Source organism: Nymphaea colorata, chromosome 13, assembly GCF_008831285.2.
Source record: "Nymphaea colorata isolate Beijing-Zhang1983 chromosome 13, ASM883128v2, whole genome shotgun sequence".
Lineage (NCBI taxonomy): Eukaryota > Viridiplantae > Streptophyta > Magnoliopsida > Nymphaeales > Nymphaeaceae > Nymphaea > Nymphaea colorata.
The window spans coordinates 3,142,145-3,158,250 of record NC_045150.1 but is presented as its reverse complement, the minus strand read 5'-3'; the positions used below and the strand labels follow the sequence as shown (position 1 = coordinate 3,158,250).

The 16,106-nt window shown below is 39.8% G+C and overlaps 2 protein-coding genes across 2 annotated transcripts; both read right to left on the bottom strand.

The window, feature by feature from the left end:
- Positions 1-551: 551 nt before the first annotated feature.
- On the bottom strand, positions 552-4,559 carry LOC116266532 (probable L-ascorbate peroxidase 6, chloroplastic/mitochondrial). The gene is made up of 11 exons (XM_031647766.2): positions 4,283-4,559; positions 4,015-4,149; positions 3,492-3,612; positions 3,310-3,410; positions 3,120-3,207; positions 2,603-2,670; positions 2,420-2,506; positions 1,653-1,727; positions 1,487-1,564; positions 1,281-1,385; positions 552-1,018 (listed from the first exon to the last, which is right to left on the bottom strand). The coding sequence occupies exons 1-11, from the start codon at positions 4,448-4,450 to the stop codon at positions 1,004-1,006; spliced, it is 1,041 nt and encodes a 346-aa protein (XP_031503626.1). The 5' UTR covers positions 4,451-4,559; the 3' UTR covers positions 552-1,003.
- Positions 4,560-6,560: 2,001 nt separating this feature from the next.
- On the bottom strand, positions 6,561-12,291 carry LOC116267241 (uncharacterized). The gene is made up of 2 exons (XM_031648866.2): positions 11,796-12,291; positions 6,561-7,991 (listed from the first exon to the last, which is right to left on the bottom strand). The coding sequence occupies exons 1-2, from the start codon at positions 12,075-12,077 to the stop codon at positions 6,807-6,809; spliced, it is 1,467 nt and encodes a 488-aa protein (XP_031504726.1). The 5' UTR covers positions 12,078-12,291; the 3' UTR covers positions 6,561-6,806.
- Between the last annotated feature and the right edge of the window lie 3,815 nt (positions 12,292-16,106).

Sequence of the window (16,106 nt, the reverse complement as noted above, 5' to 3'; positions counted from 1 at the left end):
TTTCAACTGTTATCCAAAGAGGCGTAAACATCCTCGTGTATGCAAAATGCTGTTTTGCCTCCAAAATAATGTTTAAAGGTGCCAGCCAAACATGATTTTAAAAGAAACTGGATCTTGACAACTACCTATATCTCCATTGATTAGAGAGAGAGAGAGAGAGAGATCTAATGCCGATGCCACCAGTTCCAAGGGAGAGGTCAAGCAGCTCAGTCGCCATGAGGGAGAGTGAGAAGGGCAAAGTTGGCCAAAGCTTAGTCACGGCTCTGAAGAAGAACGCAGGTTAAAGCGATGGGCCTCATCTTGAGACTGTCTAGCCACGTTTGATATTTTGAAAGTTATTTCCAGAAAATAATTATGCAGATTAATGTTGCATGCTCAAAAAACATGTTCTGACATCTAGGCGTCAATGAGTTTTAAAGGCAAGAAAAAAAGTGTTTGTTTCAAAAATCCTATTAAATCTTATCTACACATCTAACAGGTATCACTTTCATATATTCACATACGAGAGAGAGAGAGAGAGAGAGAGAGAGAGAGAGAGAGAAAGAAAGAACTGTCCAGGAAGAGAACTTATAAAAGAAAATGCAGACAAGCTGCAAAGATGGTTACTTGAAGCTGAGCAAAGATGTCAGTAAACAGAAAAAGGAACTCAAAATGGTGATCAAAATCATAAGTCAACGAATCTGTTTGGTTTTGGAGGCTTATGCTCGCTGCCATGCCTTCATCCGCATCGATCCTATTGCTTCATTGCTTCCAATAATATTTCAACAACTGAATACGACACAATCACTCATTGCAAAATCTTGACTGTGCTTCTAGAGAAGTTCAACAAGGAAGAAAGGTTTTTTTAATTTGTTATTTCAGCCTGCAGTATGAACAACTAATGCCTATTGGGATTTCTGAAAGTGGGAATAGCTGAAAATGATCTTAAATGCAAAGAGTCTCTTCGTCTCTTGGTGAACATTCTGCAGCTAGAAGCTTTTAAGTTGCACCATTTTTGGGATCATCATAATGAGAAGCCCTGCATCATAAGGACATAAAAGAAACTTCTTTAGACACAACACCAGCCCAAATTGGCACATTCAACAAGGACAAGGATTCATATGCTTGGGTTGCTAAATGCCTTATCCGAATTAGAGCAGGATCTGTAAGCCTGAGTTGGTTGTTAATTTTCAGCATGAATAGAACTGATTGGTTTTAGCAGTGATAGACATAGTCCAGGACATGTAAACTTGCCAAAGAGACAAAAATAATTCCTAGTGAAAGTAGAGTGAAGCATGGACCTCTGGAGGATCAAATTTTGCTCCTAAGTTGCTAAGTTTAGCATGAGCTTCAGCATAGTCCTTGAAAAATGCATCCTGATCTTCAGCATATTTCTCTGCATATTCCTGTTACAGATCACCAACAGTGTATATAGCTCAGGGATGAAAGGCAGAAACAAATGGGCCGTTGGCATACTCTATGAGTGGCAAACTGAAGATTAACTTACCTTGAATCCTGGATCCTCGAATAGAACAGCATCAGTTGGTAAAACAAGTAGGTCTTCATTTATTTTCTCTTTAACTTCCTGCTTGTATCACATATGAATTTATAGATGGCAAAATCAAATGGCAAAGAAAATTCAAATGCCACAAACTAAAAACTTAAATCCTTGCCTTGAAGTAAGAATTGTCAAACTTCAACCATTCTACTGTCCAAGATTGTCCTCCAGGTGCACCAGGTCCATCTTTCTGAGAAAAATTGAACTGACTCTAAATATTTTTATGATTTTTTATTTTTCATTCAAACGACCAAAAGGAAAATGAAAACTTAAAAACAAAAAAAAAGAGTGCTAGGTTTTAGCAAAATGGCATCCTACAGTTAAAAGGAGGAACTATTGGCCAAAGGAAAAGCAAAGCTACAGTAACGAATCGAAACTATCCTTCAGCGTTGGCCACAGTAACGAGTATCGTCACAAATATCACAATGTGACATGATGCAGGATTTTATTGGCTAAGAATCATGCTCAATGAACAACTTATGGGAAAACGTGCTTCAGGGGACAATGGAGGAAATGGAGAATACAGTGTTTTTAAAAGAAAAAGGAATTTGAGCAATGAACATGCTCTGTGATATGTTTCTGTATAGTAGTGGCGATTGGTGTCTGATGCCAAGCATTCACGTCTTGGGCAAATAAATTCCCTTCCAATGGGGATCACTGTTCCTATATGTACAAGGATTCCTTCATAATTAGGCACATGTTTGGGGATTGAAACTGCATATGGATTTTATGCACCTCCGCTCAGGAACCTTTTGTTCCTACTTCAAGTGATTCTGGCAACTGCGATGCATTTCTTTCACATGGTCATTCTAGTAAACAAAAACAAGGTCGCTCTAAAAGAAAATAAGATATCCTCCTCATAAGGAAACAGGCATGTCTCACAGTATACTTAGTTTGCGGCTTTCCCCATCCACTACGTTCTGGACGAGACCTACCCAAGGTGTGGGCACCAGATAATGCAACAATTTCCTGCACAAGACTGTATGTTAAAGTTTGAGCAAGCAGGAGAAAAGTAACAACATTGTCTAAGCACATGAAATTTTCAGTTGCAAAGATATAGATAACCTTGTCATTTAGTCCCATCCGGTAAAAAACTTGGCGTAGATGTTCTGCCGGTGAGGGAGGTCCAGCATCTAAACGTAGAAAAAAAAACTTTTCAGTATTTTATCAGACAAAATGACTCAGCAAGTTTTCATGAGCAAAATTCTGATACACTATGACAGAAGTCAGAACATGAAATTAAGCAAAAATGTGCCCAAATACTTGTTTAAGTTTTACCGCAGCTAGTTTTCATGCCTACTTCAGTGCAAAAAGAAGAGACAAATTCACAAGAACTTTGAAACAGTAGGATTAGCACCCTCGTCATTCTTTAAAGTTTAAAGGCCTCCCATGCAGAAAGCATCACGGCTGTAACCATAACAAACTTGGTCGTGTTCCATAATATGAGTTTGCCCTATGCAAACGGAAAGAGATGCTTGTACTGGGACCAGAAGCTAGACACAAAGCTGGTTGAAATCATGAGAAGTTAGAACTTGCAACCAAAATTACATCCTAATAACATGGAAACTTGAGAAGCACCAACCTGGAAGCCTCCCCTCTTCTGGACATTGCTCAGGACCTGCAACATCTACTCTCCCATACTTCATGGGGATTTTTGGACCTCCAGCCTCCTAAAACATGGGAAATAATGTTCAACGCGGAATATTTTTCCCGAAAACAAAGGCATCAGAACAGTGTAAGCAAAACCCAGAATCTGAAACAGAGTGAAGGACCTCGATGGCCGTGGCACTCGCCAGCTGAAACAAGTCCGCGTAAGTCACACTAGAATACTTGTCCTTGATTGGTTGGAGCAGCTTCAAAGCGTTCACCAAGCCTAGGACGATCGTCTTATGAGGCAAGTGGAAGTAACAACAACAGAAATCAAAACCTGATCCATGTTAAAAGCTCACTTTACCAGCATTGGCTCCATGTTTCAGCTCGATTTCAAACCTTAAGCTTCCATTAGCTCCGCCCCTTAGCGGCCATTCCTCAATGTTCTTGTTGTATGTTCCTGCATCATGCCAGCCAAGTCGAACCTGCATTTTCAAAAGACGCCATGAGAGACTTCCAGAACCTAATTGGGCACAAACTACAGAGAACTTCCTCCAGGTCAGTCTTCCAAGAGAACGTAATTTAAGTTTCAATCCATGTCACAGGCAGAGCATATCCAGAATTCAAATGGTGCCAAACACAACTCCACCACCAAAGAAACATCCGAGATTGGTATGTGCCAAATTTCTCAAGGAGCATGACAATCCGTGCCATTTACCACACAATTTTATATGGAGCTCATCGCGGCAATAGGCAAGAACTTGCCACTCTGGAACTTCAAAATTGACGTTAACGAACTCAAAAAACAAGAGCCCTGCTGTTTCAATAGATAGCTCCAAGAGTGAGGAAACAAGGCAGAATTGCAAGGATCAGACAGAAGAAGATACCAGAATTGGGTGGCAGAAAGTGTTCTTGAGAAGCTCCTTAATGCCCTCCTTCGCCTTCCTCAACTCATCAGGGTCCGAGGAGAAGCACCCCGTCGACACGCCGCTGGCCGAGTGAACCGCCCGCCTCCCGACGATCTGCGACCAACAGAAAAGGAAGCCCATTCAGACGAGCAAAGTCAGCAGAAGAGGGAACTAAGCCACCTAACTGAAAATGTTAAATGTACAAGACAACAAAGAAGAAGAAGAGAAGATTACTATAAGCGATCACCTCTGAAAAGAGTGGAGAGGACGACAAGGGAACGGAAAGGGAGGGGGAGGGCTCCTGAAGGGAACGAAGAGGGTGAAGGCGGAAGTAAGAGGGGAAGATCGCTCTGTTGGTGGACGTCGGGAGGAAGCCAGAGGCGAAGCGAGCCGCCGGGAGACGCATCCCCGCCATTCTTCTTCTGTTTCCTTCCAGAAGGCAACAGCTCAGTAACGAGCAGCACCCTCGCCGGCGGCGGCGGTGGTCGCTCTTTATTGGTCTTGCTGTGCCTGTGCAACCAGGGGAATCGCTCGCTCCTGGGGTCCACTTGAGCCACGTTTCGGTCTCCGTAACATCAGAATAAACCTATTTTTAGCTCCGTAAACTGTTCGGTTCATGAGTTTGATCCAAACCTTTTGCTTTTTAAATTGGCTCCGGCTCCGCGAGGCTCGATATTTAAAGGAGAACTGAAATCAGTTCATTAAAATGTTTATAAATTATTGCTAAAAAATTTTAATTTAGTCATAAGGCAACATTGTGTAGCTGTTTGATTTCAATTCTCCATTTAAATGAATAGCAAATTTCTTTAATTTCGGATGTCAAATTAATAATGTAGACAGACTGAAGGAGAGAAAGATAAAAAGTGATATATTTCAAATAAATGTCAAACACCTCATTTTTAATTGGTTTACTTGAGAAAATTTCATTGACATTGACCATTTTCATGCTTAGATGGGTGAATTTTCTAATTTCGGATTTTATATCTGATAGGATCGGATCTTTATATGTCAGGTACAAAAACATAATGAAAATGGTAGTTCTTTTTTTTTTTTTTTGGGAGGGGGAAGTTTTATTGCCCTTGATCTAAGACACCCGTGATTAAAAATCTATGGATTTAAGATGAGTGTTCCCCTTGTGATCTTAAATTAGACATTTTGTTTCTACAAAAAAGAAAAAAAATCATGTATAGATCTTAATTCTGACTTAGTATCCCTAGTTTAAAATTTTTTACCATATCAGCAAAAGCATGTTACATGTGAGGGTGAACAACACACCCGATACCCGGTAGATAGTTGGATACTCTGACTGGCAATTTCAAACCCAAGCTGGCTCAATAAAAAGAAAAAAAAAATCACTCATCAGGCACTTAGCACTAGGTTTTAGCAATTTTTAATTCAAAATCATATCTATCTAGTATCTACATCTATTTAAAACCCATTGCATTCTAAAGCCAGCCTTAGCAGTTTGGTGTTTGTCAGTTTGAATCTTTTCAGTCCAGTCACTTTCGACCTTTGATTAATCCTATTCTCATAGGAAGTACCAACCCAATAAATAAATAAATAATATATATAATTTCTAATGAAAACCGTATTTTAAAAAGAAAAATTGTTGAATATGGGGTTCAAAGAAACGTCTGTTAATCTAGAAAAAATGGTATAATATAGTGACATGGAACGCAGTATTGGAAAAGAAAATTGCAGCTACTGCTTTTCGTGACTAAAATGAATAGAATCCCACTGTAGATTCCTGTTTTATAGGAATCTTAAACCAATTACAAAATGTAGCTTTTTGAATTCCAATAAGAATTGCTGGGAGATTGGCTCCCATCATCTTACTAACAAAAAAATTATATTTACAGGAGATTAAAGGATGCATAGCATCAACTGCAACAAAACATACATTAAAAACCTGCAGCTAACAGCATCACCAGAAAAAGAAAGGCTCCTACATCGATCTTATGTAGGATCCATCCTTTCGGGTATGACTACCCTAAAAGCTTGGCAAAGACACTAACCAGCAGCCACAATCTCTTCATTAAGTTTCCTGCATATAAGGTCGGTGGTTGATCCAAAATTAATATGCACGATCTTGACCATTCCACCTCTTTCCATCTTTCATGGATCTTTCTTCTACTTGCGAGCATGCTTCTGAATCTTCTTAGAAAACAACCATCGTAATGATCATTCTTCTTCTTGACTCCTTATATCTAGTGGCCTGAATCCATTTACAGATGAGATGCATCTCTGCTGAACCTAATCCAGTCATTTCTTTCACAATTTCCCATCTGATACGTCTACTTCTTAGGTCTTTCCAAATCGCCTCAATGATCACCTTCTTGTTCCTCTTGGTCCTTGGAATCTGGAGAAGGTAATCAGCTTCTTCAATCTCCTGGTTAGTTTACAAACTAAACCTATTTGAAGCCAGTCCTCTCAAGATGGCAAGATACAGAAACAAGTTAGCTTTGGGAGAAGCCTGATTGTTCCATTTATGTAGCTTTTTCAATTATATTACATACAAAACTACGTCAGAAAATGAGTTTTTTTATTCTAAATATGATTTACAACCGACGTTAAAATTTTGCGTCCTCCGCAAGAAATATTGGAAGCAATCTGTAAGAAATATTATTCTCTCTAGATTCTTTCCATTTCTACACAAATACTGACACTGGATCTTACTGCTTCTGAAACAGAAAACAAAAAAAATTCTGAAATTTCAATTTGCAGTATACATGTTCCTACTACTACACAATTTTGCCGCCACAATATTCCGATCATCTCCGCATAAGCCTTCCTCCGCCATTAAAATAGGAAGCCAGTGCAGAATCGCCATTAAAGAGCCTCTCTGTGTCCTTGTCCTTCTCACAAACATGGAACGCCACAATCTTCACCAGCCATCTGGAAGAGTTCCAGAACAAGCATGGCTGCCCGGCAGAGACGACCAAAGCCTGGCCCCTCGCCACCATGCCCTCGAAAGGCAAGACCTGCAACCCTTCTCCCTGGATCACCACCACGACGACATCGCACTCCCCTTCGTTCGAAGGGTCGAAAGCCTGGCCGCTCTGCAGTTTCACCATTCGCCCGCCATTGGCCAAGAAGTAGTCCTTCGTCGTCTTCCTCCCCCTCCACCTGATCCGAACCAGCGAACCGGCGGTAGCTCCTTCGAGAGAAGCACCGATGGAGTGCCATACTCCGGCAGGAACGTAAGCAAACCCATGTTCGTTCAGCTCCAGAGCTTCCCTCCACGCCATTGATTCAGGGTCGGCTTTCTGAACCCAGAACGATCCGTTAATGGCCACTAGAGCCGTCTCGTATAAGCTCGACCTGAACGTCTCGCTCTCTTTCGTTCCCCTCACGTCCGCCAGAAAATCGAACCTGATCCTGTCCAGAATCCGAGTTGCCAGGCACCCGAACGTCGGACTCCGGCTGCTTGAGTTTACGTCCGTCCATGAAAACGCGGTGATGTTGAACTTGGGGACGAACGGATGAACGTCGGGCTCATGGGTCGGCTCGAAGTCGAGCGGGGCTCCGGATGCCAATGCTGGGCCGGATCGGACGTCGTTGGACTTGCCGGCGGCTTCGCCGGAGACTCGCAGCGCCGGCGGAAGGTGTTGGTCGTGTTCCGCACGCATGCGGATGGAGCAGTCGGTGGAGGCATAGCGGAGGAGGACGGAGCCTTGGTCGTGGGCTTGCTTGAGGAGGTAAGGTTGGTCGCCGTAGATGATGAGGCCGAGCTTGTTTTTGAGAAGGGGCCCGTGGGAGATGGTGGTGAGGTTGGAGGCCAGGTTCCGGCCAGGCTGCTGGAAAATCTCGATGGATTTTCCGATGATCACGTCGGCGGCGTGTTTGCATTTCTTGGCAGTCGTTTCCATGTTGGCGGCCACATCAGGTGGGTCCTTGGAGTTCAAGAACTTGACCGCATAGAGAATTATGTTAGGACCCAACGTGCCGATCAGCCTCTGGACAAAACATGTTCACGAGAAAAAGATTCTGAGTGAAAACGTTTTCTCATGCAAGCTTTCAACTTGGATCAATCAATCAAGAAGAACATACGAAGAAAAAAAAAATATAATCCGTCGCTGTCGCTTCCTTTGTTTTTATCACTTTCCTTTAGGCGGATAAGTAATTCCTATAAATCGTTGGTAATTCTAAAGACTAAGGATGAATGCCTGCGTTAAAGTGACATTTTTTTTTGCAACTCAAATTTAGACCATTTAAAATGTTTTTAGAAAACGGGGTTTTAGAGGTAAGTTTTGCTTTTACAATAAGGTTTTTGGAGAATTTGGGTACCAATAAATCCGAATTCAAGGAAAACCAGTTTTGACAAAATCTGGTTTTATAAAAGAAAAAACTTAGTTTTGGGTGCATCACAAAAAAAAAAAACAAATCCAAAACTGAGTAGTAAAAGCTTGTTTCCATACAGCTAAGTTTTCACAAAAATGAGTTAGATATTTCGGACATCCTTGCCCTAAAACGGTTAATTTAAGTTTTGTATCTTTTGTAATGGCGATTTTTACTATATCGACAGAGAAATAAAGTCTCTTTAACTTTTCATGAAAAAGAAAACCTTATTGGGCAAGCCTCAAAGTCTTTTCTCCTTTTCATGAAAAAAAAATCTCACTAGGCAAGCAAGAAATATCTCTTTAACATTTCATGAAAAAGAAATCCGATATCCATTACAGCATTTCTTCAAATCCATTGAAGCTTTTTAAGTTGGTCAACCTACTATTTGGATATTGAAACACTGCATTTGTGTTCCATGAATTTATTTTAAATATTGGAATAAATTTATGAAACACTAAGTTTTAATCTCTTATGAATCTACCTTTTTTTTTTTTTTGTATATTCGTAAAACATTTACGTGATGATGTTCTGCTTACGTAAAAAGTTTACGTGTGTATTTTTTCATCCTTTCTTAATAAAAGGCTGCTTGGAGGAGCTTAGTCCCAACAGCATTGCACTGGAAGCCCTGAGTATAACATGACCAGCTCGGAGGTCAATGGTTGACAGACAGCTCTCGTCACTGATTTAAGTGACATAGGCACTTCCTTAGATAAGACATTTATATGTGGCTCGGCTCGGCCACTAAATGATTTGCCCAAACCTGTGGCCCCATCCACCATTGAATGAGAACTAAAATCATGGCATTATTCTGGACTCTATCATTCCAAACCTGACTGAAGTAAGAAAAGTTGGTTGGAAACCTTGACCGTTTTGATGCTGAAGCTACAAGTCATGTGTCAGCTTATTTTTCAATGAGTTGAATGACAGTAAAACCAGTCTGAGTCAATGCAAACTGTGCGGAAGTTTTTCTTCCATGTAACTTCCCGCATCAAACGAAAACAATGTGACACATGCACTCCCGATACGACGACCGAGAACATGCGGTTCTGGATAATGAGTTGCAGTTATTGTTGTTGTTTTCCAAGTAACTGCTCATAAGTTTCCATCGTCAGAATCAATTCAAAAATAAAAGCATCTTAAACATAAAAAGAATAGAAATCGTAAACATATTTAGAATTGAAAATATAGCACTCTTAATATGCTACAGGACAGTTTGCGAACCTAGGACTCGGTTGAAGACTAGGTCACTTGGTTTTAAAAATTTAAGTTATAAATTTTTATAGTTCATTTTTTTTATAGGTAAATGAAGAAGATAAGTCTGTTTGGATTTTGTGTTTTACTTTTTTCATCAATTGAAAATGAATAGCATGTAATATGAGTATTTGTGTATATTTTATAAAAATTTGTGATATTTAAAAGTTTAAAAATAATAAACTTCAGTTAGGGTTGGAGCCAGAGATTATTTTCTATGGTTGGATAACAAATTTTCAATTGACAATAAAATAATGACTTGAATCTCACGAAGCTACCTACCTAACTTTCAATACTGAATTAACATTAGAGTAGGCAAAATAAGGTATATATCTCCGCCCCTAACTTGACTTTATGGCTGACATGCGGCTCAGACTGATGAATTTACCAACTATGGGCCAAAGGATCAAATACGATTTCTGAAACCCTTCTTCGGAACACTGGTTTCAATAATATTTTGACAGTCGAAGGTTAGAACTGAATTGGTCCACACCCTTTGCATACGCCAAAATATGTCCTTGAATCCTAACCAAATGAAGTTAGAAGAAGAAATATGGGAAAACTTGGAATGAAGATGACTGCACGCAAGTGGAAGGCTTTCTACTTCCTCCGAACAGCGTGTGTTATCAACAACTTTTACTAAACATGTCATAAGCGAGGAGGAAAGAATCCAAATGCTTTATTTCAAGGGAAGTCTAAAAAAAGTTTGGAGAAGTTTGATTTGCTTGATATGAGCAATTTCCATTGAAAAGAAATAAGGGCTTAGAATTGGCCACCAACGATTTGGCTCAAGAAACGCTGCCCAGTTAATTCAAACATCAATCCAACCTCGTGAATGGTGTGGAGGGTTTTTTAATGTTTATATAGTAAAAACTGCTTTTAATATAAAATCCCTAATATCATGTCCTTATGCCTTCTAATTCAAGGCTTGAGTGAATCTAGGTGACATCAATCCATCATTTAACTCGCGTATCGCACTTACCATACCACTACATCCTTATCCTTGAGTAAGGGTTGTTCAAAAAAAAAAGAGAGTAAGGGTTGTTCAAAAAAAAAAAAGAGAGTAAGGGTTGTTCAAAAAAAAAAAGATATGATTAGAAAAGAAAACAAAAAAGTTGCAGTTCGATGTATAGTGTAGATGTTATAACAAGTTCCCTGGACGGCAAAATCCATTTACCCATCAAATTTTAGTGTTTTTTCCGTTCACTGTTGGTACAAAATTTTGTAAACGTTAAGAACACATCTATACAGTCAAATTTTAAAGAAATATAACAAAGTAAACATGCCAAAGTGGCGAAACACGCTTACGCATTGTATTTTTCTAATGAGTTGACAAACCACAAGAAATCAGGAGAAAATTTGGGAAAAAAAAAAATTAAATTCCAATCCTCTTAAAACCTTCTCCAAAGGGTCAATGGTGCTTCGATAATTTTCAACAAAAAATTAATTCGAAGAAGAGACATGATCCGATAAGATCAAAGCCGTGCGCAAAGGGGAAGACCAATTATAGCTTTTTATTAATATCAAATATTAGAATACCGCTTTTACTTGATTAGGTATTTGAAAAGTCGAATTGGGATTTCGATATGGAAATAAAAGTCCAATTCTATTATGATTTAGCTTGTGAATTGCAAAATCAGATTACGATATGACATAGAGTTGCTACCATTCGTATTTGAATATGAATTCCAACATGAACATGTCAACATCTGATCGACAATTTAAAGGATTTTAAGTCCGATTCACATCTGATCATTGACATCCCAAAACAGAATTTAGTTTCAACTCCGATCTTAGTGATATTTCAACAGATGCTTATGAAATTCATAGTTTTGAAGCCGAATCCACCCTGCCTCCCGCACCCAAGCAGTCCTCACAGAATGCAAAACGCAACTTGATTGCATCGCATCTGAGTTTCGGCCTCTCATTCGGGCGGTGGGATTCCACCCCACTCACTCAGGATGCTACTTCTGGCTATTTGAACTAATTCTACGGATTCAAATGTGATTGATTCGGACTCGATCCTTATCCAACCCATCTCACGAGAGCCGGGCTCTTGCCGGTGCCCCGTCGGCAGGAGCTCAGCCACTGGAGCTCATCAGTGTCCATAGAGTCTAAGTCAAAGGGTAAAGTCGTAATTCGTAAAGTAGCAGTTAAGGAGTACCTACCGAAATAATGGCGGGATCAGACGCAAGGCTGGCGCACCGCTCCACGAACAGGAAGCACGACGTCTCAGGAGGCCGCCGGAATCCTCGCCGGTAACCGTTCCACTCTGCGGTCAGTCTGCCGTAAACCGCTTCCCACTCTCTCCTCGCCTCCTCCACCGCGTCAGTCTCCCCCGCCGCTGCCAGAAAACCTCCCAGCAGCTCGAAGCGGAGGCCCACCGCGAAGAGCAGGCCGACCAGAAGGACGACCGCGAGCGTGATCCTGACCACCGGAAGGCGACTCATCTTCTTGCCCAGCGCTCCGAGGAAGCTCCGGTCGCCAGATTCCTGCTGCGTCTTTATAACACCGAGCTTGGGCGTTCTCTTCCCGTCCCCGAGAGAGGAATCCGACAGAGATCTTGATTTTCGGTGTTGTGCTTCCGAATTCCGGCCACTCGACGCGCTTTCCAAAGAGCAGAGGAGAGAGAGAGAGAGAGAGAGAGGTTTTCTGCGTACGATGGAGATGGGAATTTTTAAATTATTGATAACAACTAGAAGTTCACGAGAAAAACGGAAAAACCCTCGAAGAAAAAAAAAAAAGCCGATTTCGAGATTGGGTGCGACTTATAGATGAATTACGACAAGTGCCACTCTGCGCCGTACCTTGAAGAAAGCAACACTTCACAGCATAAGATGTGGGTGAGTTTGAGGAACAAGTCCTGGCTTGTGGTTTTTATTTTTTTAAAAAAACTTCCAGGGAATTTTTCACCGACTTATTTTATTTTAGCCTACATTTAACCATAACTTAAAAAAATCTTTCTATGAATTTTAGATAAAAGTTGCCCACAAGAAAGGGAAAGAGTCATAAAAGCATAACAAATGCTAAGAGTTCCACGGGGTACTTTTGTTTTAAAAAAAAAAGTTATTCATTTTAGCAAAAATACAGTTTTCATAAAATGTGTCGCTTTATTTAAATAATTATAAAAAGTGAGTACTTTCTTTAGAATTACAAGGAAAGGGTAGGTTCAAAAACTAAAGTTCTTGAGAACAAGAAGATAAGGGCTTAACCTTTAAGTTACTCCGACGATCTACTGGTAATCAAGGCAGTAATCCACAAGAGACCGTGTGCAGGGGACCAAGAAGCAGGGCAAGCTGGGAAAACTGTGAAAAAAGGAGGGGCACGGGGAGGTCATTTGAGGAAAAGACAAGGGTAGTAACTGGAACTCCGTCCTTGCGCACCTTCTCTTCAAAGCCCAACAAGAATGTCTGGTGAAGCATTTTTTGGCTTCCTCCTCGCACGTGCTCCAAGTAGGTGCGAGGGATCTATGCGCGCGCGCGCGCGCGTGTGTGTGTGAGCATGTGAACTGTGAAGAACCGTTTCACCTTACAAAAATTTTGTTGACGTATCGAAACAATAGTATAATTTTCCCGTTTGTTTATGGATTTTTAATTAAGAGTATATATATATATATATATATATAGTCATGTGCCGGACAGTTAAAAACTAAAAATTGGTTATTAAATCACCATGAATTATTGTTGTATTATAAATTGCCATTAATACTCATGTGAGCTGTTTTCTAGTGATATGTTTTAGCCATTCCGGCAAAATCCAGCACATGAGAATATAGAACTTATACATATATGTTTAAACACTTGTTTATTCAAGGTAGATTTGTTATTCACCCAAAAGTTAGGTGGTTTTTTGCAAATTTTTTGAACAAGAACGTTTGGTGAGTTTATTTTGTTGACGGAAAACGATGAAATCACGCCAAAACATTGTATTTACCAGCCAAGTAACTTATTCGAACAAGACATATGGGTGAACAAGAAAAGTATTTAATTATAATACCGAAAGGCCGTTTCTTTATGCATATATAAGATGCAAATGTTCATACCACTCAAACCAGGAACATGCTACCTACTAGCCAATTACCCAAGTTAATACCTAGTAGCCACATTGTCACTGGTGTGGGCCCCACACCAGTCTCTTAGAATTCTTTATTTTTAAATTAAAATCTTATATATATATATATATATATATATATATATATATAAAAGTAGCTCATCAAATTTAAATATTTTTAAACAAGTGCCCTAGTTAAAAGTAGCTCATCAAATTTAAATATTTTTAAACAAGTGCCCTAGTAATTTTTTTTTTTTGGCTTCGCTACTAATTGATTGTGGCATGCTGTGAGCAACTTACAACCATCAATATTTTTGATTTATTCACGGTTTATGGTAGGTTTTCTGTTAGGTAAGCTAGATCTCTCCGATCATGATAGATAGTTTTCAACCAGCAATTGATGCGCCTATGTTTTACCAAGGAATGTCAATAAATCCGACCTAGATCCGACATCAGGCTGTACCACATAAAAAATAGGATGTGAAACAAGTTTTGACATCCGATTAAGAATTCAGATATAAGAAATGACGTCTGATCGGATTTGGATTTAAGTAAATATCGCTTGGGTTCGGATCTCGATTTAAATCGAATGTAGTTATAAATAAATATTCTATACTCAATATTTATACTATGGTTTGGGTTCTGTTTATTTAATAATCGAGTTGGGACGTTAATCTAACAATCAGATTCAGATTACGAATTCAACTAGCATGGGTTGGGTCCGTGCTAAAGATAGCGAAACGAGATCAGGTCACCACCACTGGGATGATTCCCAACAGTCTAAGTCACTCGACCAATAAGGCCCATGTGCCGGTGGACTTACAAACTTTACAATTTTGACAGTAATTTTTTATATCAGTGTTGTTGTCCAAAATCTGTATATTTAGTTTCAATTGATGGCAAACATTCAATTCACTATGACTACATTTGATGCAGTCGTTGAGCTACAAGGCCGCGCTGTGGCAATTCCCCAAACTGACCACTGATATTTCATTAGTTCTCATTTTTTTTTTCACCAGTGTTTCTTAAGATTTGAGATAATTTAGAGGACAGTTTGATAATTGTGCCTCTAAACAAAACGGACAAACATCCTGTCATGTTAGTTCTTTGTCCATTATTTGGTGAGGGTGTTCATTGTGTTGTTTCACATTTATCTGTCCTGTCCATTTTGTCTAATGTTTGCTTTTCATTTTGTTTGTTTTGTTTATTTTGTCTAATATTTGTATCATGTGTTGTCCAATCTGTCTTCTTCTCTGTTTTATCCAGTGTTTGTTTCTCGTTTTATGTATTTCATCAAGTATTTGTTTTTGTGTCTATCTTTATTTGTTACCATATATATATATATATATATATATATATATAAAATGTAACATAGAGATGGCAACCAAAACCCACTAGCTATTACAAAATTACGAGTCTCGGCAAAACTTCTTTGAGTTAGAACTTGACAAACTACGAGCAATTCAATGTAATATTTATTGTATAACATTGGTGCTGATTCATCTTTCTTGCCGATCCGGTTAGAGAGAGAGAGAGAGAGAGAGAGAGAGAGAGAGAGAGTAACATTAATAACAATAACAATGATAATAATAATGCAAAAAAAATTGAGACTAAAACCCGAGACAGAGCCATCCGATGCGAAAACCGAGTCACCAGAACTTGAAAGCGATGTTGTCGAGACGTCGGTGTTGGAGTGAGTGACCCGGGGAAAGGGGTTTGTCGACGGACGTGCCGCACGTGATGGGTTCGTGAGTCGAGGTCGGGTCACGCGTCAGCGCTCCGAAAACGGGACCCAGAAATGCGGTCCCAGTCCCACCGAGATCTCGTTCGTCTCGCCGTCGCCCTCATTTCGTTTCAGAAATATCCAGTTATCGACCCAGAATCAAATCCATTTATTCGGATCCGGTAAAGAAAACACGATCTAAATAGCCATCTCAACTCCGATTGGATGTGTGGCTTTTGCGACTGAATCCGAAACCAACCCCGAAAACGTACAGGGATTCTACCTGACTACATGTAAAATTTCAGGATTTCTGCCTGTGAGATCCAACTTGGATTTTATTAGAATGTGAGATTGAATCCAAGTCCAGATCAAATCAGGGGAGACCCAATTATTTTGGATATAGCAAGAAGCGGATCCAAATACATGGACCAGACTTGGTATATGTGAATAAAGTTTTGAACCTTATGGGTTTTTCTAGGGAGTCCTTTGACAGCAAGGACATTTTGTGAGTGTTACCATGAATATGTTTTAATGATCTTTATAGGAACTAGGATCTGATTTACCAGAATTGAGTGCCCTTATAAATGATCTTTATAGGAACTAGGATCTGATTTACCAGAACATTGAAGCCGTATGAAGAAGAGCTGAAACCCTCATCCCTTCCTCCACTCTAGGGTCCAAAGCTACTTCGAGACATGGGTGAACC

Coding starts and splice junctions, on each gene's coding strand:
- LOC116267241 (XM_031648866.2), bottom strand. CDS start 12,077: ATGAGTCGCCTTCCGGTGGTCAGGATCACGCTCGCGGTCGTCCTTCTG. Junction 7,992..11,795: donor CTGATCCCGCCATTATTTCG/GTAGGTACTCCT, acceptor TGTTTTGTCCAG/AGGCTGATCGGCACGTTGGG.
- LOC116266532 (XM_031647766.2), bottom strand. CDS start 4,450: ATGGCGGGGATGCGTCTCCCGGCGGCTCGCTTCGCCTCTGGCTTCCTC. Junction 4,150..4,282: donor CCTCTCCACTCTTTTCAGAG/GTGATCGCTTAT, acceptor TGTTGGTCGCAG/ATCGTCGGGAGGCGGGCGGT. Junction 3,613..4,014: donor CTTTCTGCCACCCAATTCTG/GTATCTTCTTCT, acceptor TTGAAAATGCAG/GTTCGACTTGGCTGGCATGA.